Here is a 13,450-nt window from a genome sequence, read left to right as displayed (position 1 = left end):
GTGCACAAACCAACATTGCGAGCACGTCCGAGTGGGCAGGTTTACACTAGGCATGCCCCCGTCGTGCATCCCAAAGTACCAGAACGTCAAGAGTCATACCCTACCAATGAAATCTCTCAAGTGCCCTGAGTCCAAAAAATTGTCAAAATTTGAAGAACTGTTTCTTCCAATCCACGACACATACGGTTGATCTGTTTGATCCTGTGGGTTCATGTGAGGCTCCTCTACAATGGCCTATCTCGGTTTTTGACGACTCGGAGCCATTTTCAATTAGTAGCATTTTTTCGCCTGCTCAAAAAACTGTCAGTTGCTAGCAAGGAAAAGTTGCAAGATTGGCTAGAATTTATTTTGTTCCTCATGTGCACAAACCGACATCGCGAGCGCGTCCGGGTGGGCATGTTTACAATAGGCATGCCCCTATCGTGCATCCCAAAGCACCAGAACGTCGAGAGTCATACCCTACCGACGCAATGTAGAAGTTGCTTGACAACTTTTTTGACAATAATGACAATTTTTGCTCAAATTGTATCTAGTCTCAATCTGTCACCCCTATGACCCGATAATGACTCAAATAATCATCCATGATTATACAAGAATCAAGAATGCTCATGATTGACCAGGGACACATCACATATATTCAAAACATAGTCACAAAACATTGACACACAAAATAGTCACAAAACATTGTCACATATTATTCAAAAATTTGCCTCTAAATATTATCAAATCAGCTCTTGGCTATTTGATTATACAAAAAATTGTCTTACAAATAATCTCATGGGCTTTTATACAAAATTTGGCATTACAATATATGCGATTTAACTTATCACCATTTTAATATACAAATCATCTCATGGGCTTTTATACAAAATTTGGCATTACAATATGTGCGATTCAGCTCATCGCCATTTTAATATACAAAATTTGGCATGTACATATGTACAAATCAGCTCATTGCCACTTAAATATACAAAATTATGCCCCTAAACATGTAAAAATCAGCTCATGGGCATTTATATATACAAAAAACGAATATAGAACAATTCGTCGACGATTTATACAAAATTCTCAAAATGATTCTACTCTGAACCGTAGAATCAATCAAGTGAGCCTTCAGGATCGGCTCTAACCCATATTGTGTCAAGTATTGCCTCGTGGTCAAATTCACGAACTTTCCATAAAATATTGTTATGAGGTCTACCACGATACTTCATCAAATGAATATTTGTTGCAACAACAAGGTTAGAGAAATGAAGAATATGTCTGTGTGTTTCAAAGTCCTCGAACAACCAAACATCAGAATTCTTGATAGGGTATCTTCGAAGCCATGTTCCTGTCACAAAAACAGACCCTATTGGGTACTCAATACCCTCTCCGTCAATGATTGTGGTTGTCAATTTTCTTTTAGGCTCAACACAACGACACAAATAGTAATATGTTCCTTCTTCATTGTTCTCTTCTGCAACAACTGCATACACATGACCTGCATTTTATAAAGTGTTAATTAATATAAAAAATAAAGTATGATGTACAACAAAATGAACCAAAAAGAATACTTGCAAAAAAATTAACTCAAAAAATCACCTGAATCCACTAGGTCGGATACATGGTCAAAATCCACTGATGTCTCCATCTGGCTTAATTGTAGTGCTTTGGGAATTTGATATGAATCAATGGGAACCGACGGTCTACAAGACCATTTGTCAACCCACTCTTTTGATTCACATTCTTCCCACAAACAATACATGCATGAAGAGAAAAAACATACCATCTGTCTCGTATAAATCACCAGTGAACTTGAATTTGAACTCATAAATGAGTGCATGTCACTCGATCCTGCAACTGTACAACAATCTAGATAGTTTTGAATGTTAGATTCAGTAATCAACCAAAAATATCTATGAACCAATGATGTACTTGGATTACCTGGACCCATCGTAGACTTACACAATCGCACAATTGTTTCTGCATTTACCAACTCAGCACCACCTTCGTACTTCAATTCTTCCCTGGCTAGGGCTCTTTTCACACATGCTCCTGCACCATCGTGCTCTCCCTTACCATGTCCAACCTCAGTGAAATTCCAAAAATGTTGTACACCACTTGTCACATGCATCCTTGTCAACCAATAAAACATCCTTGCATTCTTGAATTGTGCGGTGCAATTATCTGACCATATTAAGTGTCGGTTGTATCGTATGTTCCTTTCCCTTAAACTATCATAGAAAACTTTAAAGCATCCTTGTACAAACTCTAATGAATGAGTACGATCATCACTTATGTAGAAGTGATACTCTCTTACAACCTTTCTATCCTCCTCTGTGCTATCATCTGCATGCATGAATGCTATCTGTACAAAAATAGAAACTTGTGTAGAGTGATAATACATGGATTGCACTTCATTTTGAGGTTGTAGTGTATAATTTTTAGTGAAATCAACGATAGAGACAATGGTGCCAAGAGGAAATGTGTCCTTACACAACTTGAATTGCTCATCTAACCATCAAGCTCTTCTAAGTCATTTTGCTTGAGTGCATTGTCAACAAAAACGAAAACAGGTTTAGAAGAGTGTTTTTTAAAGTCTTTGGATAACTCTTCCCGACCTTCATTCAAATTTCTCAATTGAATATTACTGCCATAAAGATCTCTTAAAATTTGCTGTTGCAGCAACTTAAGATCAGCATCTGAACAATTCTGTTCCATATCAACTCTACAATATTTGTAGTTTTGTAAGTCGAGATTACTGAAAACTGTAGTAGCTAAAGTTGTCTTCCCTATCCCGCCTTGTCCATAAATGACGACCACCTTAACAGATTTATTTTCCATCTCCAGAAGTTTAGTCACCAAAGTTCTAGCTTCCTCAATACCCACTACAACAAACCCAATATATATTTCTTAGAAAACATGTTTAAATAAAAACTATACAATAATATACATCTCCAAAAAAGTTGTAGAAAATATACAAATAGAAGATAATTGTAGAAACAATATTCTAAGTCAACTATGCAAATACAATTTTAAATTGGTAGATTCAAGATCTTAAATTTTTATTTTTGAAAACTATATTATATTTTGACGTTTAAGAGACATTATCGGCTATTTAAATTTGTTTGCTATTATATTCTCAAATTTTAATTAAATATGCTATTAAATTAATTTAATTTTTTTAATGTCTATCAATTATTTTATGCTGATGTATTATTGTAGATAAAATATGCTATTAAATTAATTTAATTTTTTGTAATGTATATCAATTATTTTATGCTGAGGTATTATTGTAGATATGTATATTATTATATGAGACATATTATTTCATATGATAAATTGTTTTATTGGATTTGAATTTGTGTAATTAATCTTATTGGTTGTGCATAATCAATCCATAAAGTTGTGTAAATAATTCTAACAAATTATGTAAAATATCTTGTATATTGATATATTTTAATAAGATTACTTATAATGAAGTGATAACATGAATTAATAAATTAATAGTTGAGGTATAGCACTAGTTTGTAATAAGTCTGGAAAAAAAAAAATGGTGTCTGAAAATTAGTGATTGGTACAATCACTATGTATACCCACGGCCTACTCCATTTGTTTACAAGGTACAAACTAATACATTTATTTCCATTTCTACCTCCCAAGATTTTATTATTGATGTCTTTTTCAATAATATTTTCATGGATTGACTTATATTCGAGCTCAGCCTATTCTCTTCCCATATTTTCTCTACATTAGCGACTCTTCTTATGAGTTAAGATGTTTTGTTTTATTCTCAAGTTTGGAAGTCGGTGGTTGTCTTCGAGATCTTGGAGCTTGCAGATAGTTTGGTTTACGAGATGGTTTCTCATCTTTCTATTCTTTTCTTGGCTTCTCCTGTGGGCTATTCTTTGGCTTGGCCTCATTTTGGTTCCTCAAGGTCTACAACATCCTCTCCTTCTTCTTCTTTGGATTATCTTGTGTTTGTTCACAATGTTTGTCTTGGCAAGTTCTCTTGTAGTGTTTTCCCTTCTTGTTCTTGGTCTCATATTAATCAGTGGATTGAAGAAATGTGTTTTATAGACAGGGGTGGCTCGGACTCAAATTTTTGGCTAATCCTTTGGTTTTTTAGATGGATGTTGTTCTTCCTGATGTTTCACATTGACAGTTCCTCTTGTATGCCTCTTATGGCAGCTTCCTTTATATCTAATGAAGCTATTATGTAATTGGGGAATGAAACTATTATGTAATTGGGGAGGGTTTTTGTGGACTATGCCCATGAGGCTCTTGTAATGGGTAGATAGGCTTATATTAAAGATGAATGACAAAAGACCATTCAGGACAATTCACCAGTAAAGATTGGGATTTTAGTGAGGCAAAAAATTGATGTAGCTTAAAGTACAGAAGCCCAAATAAAAGAGAATATAGTACCTGCCCGGGGCGATTTCCCTTGGGAGGGAGGTAACACAACTGGAATACTATTCAAGACGGCGATTATCGCCTCCAATGAGAGCTCCGAGTACTCTTGCCTAAGTTGTCTTTGTAATCTCTGCAAATCTTCTGCCGCAACAGGAGCAGCGAAAAACCTATGTACCCCTCAAAAGCCAACAAATATTTACCATCATAGGAGACTTTAAATACCAATATCACACGAGAAATTAAAAAAAATAAAATTCACAATGCATAAATTGGATTTACTTGTGGAGCGCATGAGATTGCATTTGCGATATGCACAGTAGTGAACCTTCCACAACGAATTGAATAACCCGCTTCAGCTTCTCCTCAGGCAAATGATGATCCAACTGCTTGATGTATTTTGCAAGGTTACACATGTGTCTCAGCAGCTCTATACATTCCTCTCTGTTGGAAGAAACTTGCTCAATTCTTTCCAACACGAAACCTACAACTGAAAGCACTATTCCCACCCACTGAATTTGCGCTGCTTCTTTTGTTATATCAATCACCAATTTCCGAGTTTCTTGGTCAAGCATTGGCATGGTAACCCTCTACACGCACAAACATTGATAGATAGTTTTAAAATTGTAATTTCTTTCCACGTTAATACATTATTCCCCACTGATACTCAAAATGTGTGAATCAAGAAGCGTAATGATAAGGAAATGGGTTGCATCAATTAAAAATGGTTGAATACCTTGCATATATGTCTGTAAGATCGTTTCAATATCTTCTCCAGTAAAGTACCACCAGAAGTGATAAATAAACCCAGGTCCGTCTTCTCAAGGGCAATTGAATTAATGCTTCCCTGGTCAATGCTCTTCAATAGCTGATCGATATGAGAAATCAATTCTTCAATGTGTCTCATCTCTTTCACTGTGACCAGTTCATTAATAACATCTTGATAATCCTCTTGGGGGGCAGAGCATGAGCAGCAGCAGGAGGAAGTGTTGCCCATTTTTGTGTTACTGAGCGTATGAAAGAGGGAAGCGGGTAAATGAAATTTGAACAAGATATGAGTTGGGTAAGACAGATTGATCTGAAGCTTTGTGCACAAGGAGAGGAGATAGACAGCCTTTAACAGATTGCTCAGAATGCTGAAGCTGTGAAGGCAAAAGAAAAAGCAGCTACAGTCTTCAAAAGGCGGAATGTATTTGTGCAAAAGAGGAAAAAGGCCTATACAGGCTTTAATGGATTATTTTCTTGTGAAGGAAAGGTACAAAGACTACCTTTCTGCAACTGGTTCAGGGAATTAAATGAAAAAATTAAAGATGTGTTAGGAGAAAGCTCTGTAATGTCACTCTCAAATGGGTTGGCACGTCAGTCCTCGTTTACCTATATTTATTACTGTCTAGTGTTATCTTCTTTAACTGTGACAGTCATGTCAGTTTACGATGACCTTTACAGCTGTTTGTAAGTGTTTACAGTGGCTTGTTTGTACTCATCAAACTTTTTAAATATGTATTTATGTGACCTCCTTTTCATAAAAAATTACTTTCACACCTTGGGTCAATTGAAAGATGATTTTGGTTATTGTGCTGAAAAGTAGAAAGTAGCCATAATTGTTGTAAGAAGTACATCACACTTTCCGCTAAATTTTTCTCAGTTTACACAGAATTCAGTAAAAATATGAGTTTAGAATTTTTTTTATTTGTATATGATTTACCTAAAGTATACCTATATTTGATTTGTAGTTTTTTTTTTTTTTTTCATTTTTAATGTTGAATTAAATTCAAGGTCATGGGGTGATTTAGATTTTTTTTTTCATTTAAGGAAATAATTTCTTAAATTTGAAAATAAAATTTAAAATATGGGTCTACTTGTTTTCCTTTCAAGTGATTGATGTGAGCTTAACATGAGATGTGAAATATTTGAACTGAACATTGAAGTGTTGTATTTCAAGAGAAGTCCTAATTCATTTAAATATATACCCAACCTCATAAATTAGGCACCTTTTAGCATGAAACCTAAAAAGAACTCTCTCCTTTATTGATTCAGCAACCTATATTATACATGACCACTTATTGTCCTAGACCTTGTTTTAAAATGGCTGACTTAGCATCACGATGGAGTCAAATTGTCTTTATCATGTGCAAACTCCCAAGTACACAAATAAAATTTGTAAGAAAAGCTCAAACTAAAAACTTCAAGAGAGAATGTGAGTTTGTAAATATGAGTAGAGTCAAAATCCAAGTATGATTTAGATTTTCCTTTTTAAGATTGAAATTTGATTTCATGGTCATGCAAGTGACCTTATAAAAAAAAATTAAAAAATACATAGATTTCCTACAATATTAACAGGCTGATTTGGGAATCTAGTGAAGTCATATTCTATATTAAGTGTAAAGCCAAGAACTTTCATTTATTATTTAAATGTGAATGATTCATTTCATCATGTTTATCATTCCAATTCTTTCTCATAAGATATCAAATGTTAATAATGACTAATTAATTTATTGTAGTATTTCTATGCAAAGAAGTATTTTTTTAATTATTTTTTTTTAGAACCTAGATTTATGGTAATTCTTAGGTTTCCATCTAAGGTTTATGCCTTGTCTGTTAAGGTTGAATTTTGTAATTGTATACCATCAATTATATATCTAATTAGGGTCCATGAATATCATTTATTATATGTCATCATTATATATCTATTGTTTAGGTTTGATAGTTTGTAAAACTCACTCACCCAACCCTTTCAATTATGATATATTATGTGATCCTTCCTTATTGAATGTCATAGGAGTCGCCTCTTAATAGAATACATGCACATTATGTTGTTTTTAATAAATTTATTTATTTTGTTTTATATGATTCTTTTATTCTAGATAATCTTATGTCATATTCTATTGATGATGAGGTAAGTTTTATGGATATATTATTCCATCATACATGTAATATTTCTTTCTTTTACCAAGTTGGTGATTAATCATCTTTCTCTCTTGCATATTCTACCAGTATTACTAGTGAAGCAGTGAGATCAACCGGTAACCCTACCTGTTGATATGCCAAACCCTAAGCGATGGAGATTTGGTGAATCAGTTGTATTTATCTATGATCGAATGGTGATTGGTGAATTGGTTGTATTTATCTATGATCGAATGGTGATCGGAGATGATTATGCCACGCATGCATGATGCATGTGATTAGTTTCAAAGTGGTTTTGGCACGTAGAGATGAGTGTTTTATCTTGGGAATGAGTGAGTGCATAGCATGAAGTGGAAACTGCGTGATGAGTTACAGGATTCGATGAAGCGGTGATCAAGGAGCGGTTGAGGTTGTCTTGTACAATGTGCAATGATTGCTATGTAATCCAATGGTTATGTTTGAATCAATTTGTTTGTAATCTCTATGAGATCTTAGGTTTGTGATGTGTTACTGACCTATTATTTTTCTTATAAGATCGATGAGTTGTTTTGTTGTAGTGTTGGCAATTTTGGTCAAGTGTCAATGTGATTGATTGCCGAGCCAGAAGGAGTATGTGCAGAATGTTTGAAGGCAGATAAGAGCATGAAAAGGATCTGATCAAGTAGAGTAGTACTATCTACCAGATCAACAAGACCCTATTGTTCTCTGACAATTACAATAGTTAAATCCCTTAATCGGGTAACCTTTAATAGGCTTAGTGCTTTCTAAATCCTCTAACCAGGTGATCCATTAGCTTGGATTTCAAATCCTCTATCAAGGTTACTCCTAACAGGGTATTTCTTTTAACAGGGCATTATAGTCAATCCCTTAACAGGGTGGTCCTTAATCGGATCTGTTCCTAACAGGACATTTTTGTAAATCTTTAACAAGCTTGGCTCCTAATAGGGCAAAATTTAGAAGAGTTCAGAATACTTGTGGGTATTCATCCCCACTGTGGTTTTTCCCATTTGGGTTTCCACATCAAAAATCATTGTGTCAAGTGGTGAATGGTTTTTGTGGTTATGTTTTGATATGGTTAATCTGTTTAACTGGTAAAGTCACTTAGATGTGTTAAGATGACCGACAGTAATCTAAAATGTGCTTTTACTAATGTTAGTAAAATGATTTGATGTTTTGGTTAAATGGTTTAAGAGTTTCAGATCTGTAACACTATTATTCTGTTATGACGGTTAACCTATAAACTTGGCAGTGCAGTTGCAGTTTGTAGTTCAGTGTTGAACCAGCTAGTTCGGTGATTGATTTATGAGTTGATTTTTGAGTTTGGTGAATGGGTCAGTGCAAGAATATGAGTCCACTTTTTGGCCAAAAAGTGGAAGTGTTTTCCCTATTTTTTAGATTTTGTCTCATTTGAGCTTAAATTTTGAAACACTTAGAGATTGAATCTTGGAAAAAGTCAGTAATATAAAAGATAGCTCTCTGAGTGTACTTTTCAAATATGTAATTTATTTTAATACCCACATAATAAAAAATAACTTTTTGAATGGAGTTCTAAAAACTATGTTTTAAAAATGCTTGTTTCAGGACCATACCATGCATGTGTACGACCCACACTTTTTGACACAATTAAAATTATTTTCTCAAACCGTTTTGGGAAATGGTTTGTAACACACTGAAGATTGATGAGCATATTTTTCTATATTTTTTTTTCAAATATTTTTTTTTAATTAATTTTTTAATGGTCGTAATTATCTTTTTAAAAATTTGATGTTTACGACCCACATAATTTGACGTAAACTTAGCATTTTTTGATTTTTTTTTTTAAATAGAAAAGAATTTTGTGTAGATTGATGACATATTTTTCAAAATTCATTAAAATAAAAAAGTTATTAAATTAAGAAAATTAGTTAATATTTCAAATTTATGGTCCTGATTTAGTATAAATTAAATGAAAAATAGTTAAAATAATCAATTTTTAAATTAATTTACATATTTAGAATCTAGACAGTATAATCTGAAATGGGTTTCAATTTCGTATAAAAATTCTCTGATTAGAGGCACGTAAACTATTTCATTTCATCATATTTGTGCTTTCATTCATGGAGCTTTGAATTTGCAGGTTCATGTCTCAGGTGTGGCCATCCCAGGCCTATCCCGGGCCTAATCCTGAGGCAAGTGGCGGGTTGTAAATTCAAATTTTACATAACAGGCCCTCGTTTTAGAAATAGGGGCCCATTCCATTTTTTGCCCATTGGATTTAATAACGAGCCCCCGTTTTAAAAACGGGGGCCCGTTATTTAATTAATGGACCCCTGTTATTAAAATGGGGACCCGTTATTTAAATAATGGGCCCCCGTTTCTAAATAACCGTTACTGTAAAAAAAAGATAGATTGCATCGATTTACCACACTATCATTGAAATTCGTACTGACAAAGATTTTTTACATCATTTGGTAGTACTTTTTAATATTTTTTACACGATTTTTTGAAGAACGCAGTAAAAAGATATTATTTTTTGAAGACGAGTTTGTAAAAATGGGTTCTAAGCAACGTCAAAAGAAAAAAAGAGGACAATGACAGTGGACGAAATTCAAGCACAAAGAGAGAAGGAGGCAAAAATTGAATAACACTTATGAAGCATCTAGTTCAGTGCCCGTTGTAGATGAGACCATTGAAGACATCATGATGGATGCAAGAAATGTAAAACCACACATGGGTATGACTGTTGATGCAAATGTTGATGTGGATGCGAATCCTAGTATGTTTTTAAATCCCGATGATTATGATGCCAATCAAATTGCTGATTTAAATGAAGCTGGATATAAATTTCATACACCAATACGAAAAGAAATAAAAATTGAAAATATTACACCACCCTCTCTGAAAGAAAATGAATGTAATTTGTTTACTATTGATAGCAATGTGCTAGATAATCTTAATGGGTTAGTTTCTTGGAGACAAATCAAAACACATGCGAACAGATTATATAAACAATTTTCTATAATAAAAAGTTAGGATTCCAATGTCAATTAATGCTGCAATTAATAAAAATGTTAAAAATGCGTAAAGTCGTGAAAAAAATAGGTATTTATGCAAAACCAAAAAGAAAAGATGAATCATATAAGCAAGTTGTATCTACTGTTGCCAGTGCCATCGAATCTATAGGAAAAACAAGTCAATCTAAAGATAAGAATGCAACACGTAGAGTTATAACGACTGCTATAGTTGACAAAATGATTGTTAGTAAAAGAATGTTAAGTGATATAAGTGGCTATTTGAACTTACATCGTAGAACCTTGTCAAGAGTGGCCAAAAGAAGAGACACAATTGAAATTGATCCACTAAACCATTGTTGGAGTTTTAGTGGTAGACTTCAAAGGTCGGACATGAAATTAAATGATGAAACTAAACAATTAATTGCAAAATTTTGGCATGATAACACTAGAGTTTCATCAAATGCTAGAGATGTTTTAAAGTTAAGGGTGGGATCAAAAATTCGTGATCCTCATCCAAAACATCTTCTTGACATGACTCAAACTGAATTCTTTAAAAAATTTAGTGATGAATATGTGTTAATGAATTTACAAATTAGTCAAAGATCATTTGAAAAATGCAAACCCTGGTATGTTAAAATCAATAAACAAAGAATATCTTGTTGTTGTAAAACTCATGTTCAATTTCGTTACTATTATGATGTTTTTCGATATATACGTTGTATGTTGCATGGTAATGATCTTATGCAAGATTGTGGTGTTTATGTTCCACCTGAAACTATAAAAGATTTTATTGGAAGTTTATTTTGTAAACCACCTAATGAGCAATTATTTCTTTCCAGTTCATGCATTTATGGCCTTTGCAATTTATGTGGGAACTATTCTTCGATAGGTGAATGTTTGCATGAACATGTTTCATCTGAGTTTGGACAAAAAATGGTTGATGTTAGGAGATTTAAAAATATAGAATACCCTCTAAAGGATGGAAAGATGGGGAAACGTTTAGAATTGATTACAGAACAGAATAGTGTGAATGCATTTATTAGTGGGTTTAAAACTCATATTGTTCCAAAATATGTGAAACATTCCCAACATGCCCGATGGCTTGATGGACAGTTTCGCATATGCAAGAACACATTTCCAGTTGGAACAATAGTATCAGTTGTGGATTTTGCAGAAAATTATACTCTAAAACCACAAGAGGAAACTCAATCACAATACTACAACTCAGTGCAAGTGGCCATATTTGTGCACATTATATATAGACATGACCATGACAGTACAGAAGATAACATAAATTTTTTGAGGGAGTATCATTTCTATGTTAGCAATAATCGATTACACTCTTCAGAGTTTGTTCAACATTGCTTCGAGGTATTTTATGATAATCTTAAGGAAAGAGAAATTGACAAGAAACAACATATGATATGGTCAAATAACTGCACTGGACAATTCAAAAATGCAAGAATGTTTTATTGGCTATGCAAAGTTCACAAGATAACCAATGCCCAACATTTATGGAGTTTTTTTTGAAGCGGGACATGGTAAGGGGGAACACGATGGAGCCGGTGCCTGTATAAAAAGAGCTCTTGCTAGAGAACAATTGAAATTCGAGGATGCAGTGAAATTCAGAGATGCTCGTGTAGTTGTAGATTGGTGCAATTCAAAGTTGTCAAAAGGATCAACTGAAAACTCTACAATTCGACGTTTCTTTTGGTTGATAGAGGAAGATAGTATTCCTATTTGGCATGATTGCAATACCATCATTGGATCAACTAAATGGCATTTGTTTAAGAGTTCTAATTCAAACACATGGACTATATTCATAAGGCAACTTGCTTGCTTTTGTCAGTTTTGTGTTTCCGGAGATTGGGAATTTTGTGAGAATAAAGAATGGGTTGAAGAATGGCAACAAAGATCATTGACACCCATAGATACAAATGATCCGCATGAAAGAACTGATGAAGATATGGATCAAATGTTTGCATCAAATGACTATGATCGCATTTCAGATCTTATACAACAAGGTAAAATTATTTTTGAAATTTGTTTTGATTTATTAAATAGTACATATTTATGAAATCTTCCAGTGTATATTTTTGTTTTTATTTCTCATTAAATATTAAAATAAAATTGTTTTGTGCATAGGACATGTCTATGTTGTTGTTGCACCAAAGGACAATGAAGAGGGGACAGAGTATTCGTTGGCTCGATGTGTAGAGCCAAAACATAAGCTAACCACTCCTCGAGTAGATGATGATGGTTATGACTATCCAACAGGATCTGTGGTTGTTGTTGGCACTTGGCTACGCAAATATCTAACAAGAAAGAATGGATTGCCCGCATTTGAAGATTATGAATTAGAGAAGAAGATTATACATTACTCGCATTTGGTAGTGGCAACTAATATAAAATTGGATAGATATCGTGGCAGGCCTGCTAATAAACAATTATGGACTCTCTCTATGGAAGAGCACGAGACAATTATAGATGCTTTGCAAAAGAGAGAGGATGCAGATGGTATAACGGAATGAATATCAAGTAAGTTATAATTTAAACCCTTAATCCACCTCCCTTTTAAAAGTCATGATGCATATTATATATAGCATTTTATATCATGCATCATAATTATAAAATCTAATCTAGTAAAATTTTGTTTCAGGTCTACCACAAGTAGAAGGCATCAATGAAAACAAAGTTATTTGTGCATACTTTATGTTTCATTTTGAATAATTAGAAGTAAGTTAAATTTTGGTACCCTTGAGGCAAATCCCTTTGTATTTTAAATTCAATGCATCCTGATTATAAAAATTAATCATATGTATTTATTTTTTCCAGGTCTCTCGGAGTAGACTTGGCCTCAATGACTGCTATTGTTTGTGCATACTTTATGTTGTATTTTGAGAGATATAAATACTTATTATTATAATTTAAATAGACTATTTATTTTATTTTAGATATGTCTTCTTGATTACATTTTGTGTACAATATACATAAATGAGAGACTATTGGTCAAATTTATGAATGAGATAATTATGTTTTAATCAAGTTCTATTCATTATATTTGTTTTGATACTTTTTAATTTAGAATGTGTTATAATTATAAGATATGTTTCGATACTTAGTTCATGATGTATGCACCTTTAGTTTATCTAATCACA

The 13,450-nt window shown here is 33.3% G+C and overlaps 1 protein-coding gene across 2 annotated transcripts; it reads right to left on the bottom strand.

Annotated features, from left to right (window-relative positions):
• Positions 1–785: 785 nt before the first annotated feature.
• On the bottom strand, positions 786–5,311 carry LOC131063679 (uncharacterized). 2 transcript variants are annotated; one of them, XM_057997571.2, is made up of 5 exons: positions 5,132–5,311; positions 4,678–4,985; positions 4,411–4,565; positions 1,585–2,870; positions 786–1,483 (listed from the first exon to the last, which is right to left on the bottom strand). In XM_057997571.2, exons 1-4 carry the CDS (start codon positions 5,300–5,302, stop codon positions 2,497–2,499), a joined length of 1,008 nt encoding a protein of 335 aa, XP_057853554.2. In that variant the 5' UTR covers positions 5,303–5,311; the 3' UTR covers positions 786–1,483; positions 1,585–2,496. The 2 variants fall into 2 exon arrangements, with proteins under 2 accessions (XP_057853554.2, XP_059067198.1); XM_059211215.1 differs by lacking the exons at positions 4,411–4,565; positions 4,678–4,985; positions 5,132–5,311 and having other exon boundaries at positions 1,585–2,497.
• Positions 5,312–13,450: the final 8,139 nt, after the last annotated feature.

The sequence above is a fragment of the Cryptomeria japonica genome, chromosome 9, assembly GCF_030272615.1.
Source record: "Cryptomeria japonica chromosome 9, Sugi_1.0, whole genome shotgun sequence".
Taxonomy (NCBI): domain Eukaryota; kingdom Viridiplantae; phylum Streptophyta; class Pinopsida; order Cupressales; family Cupressaceae; genus Cryptomeria; species Cryptomeria japonica.
Note: the sequence above shows the minus strand (reverse complement) of the source record. Positions and strands in the feature narration are given on the sequence as shown.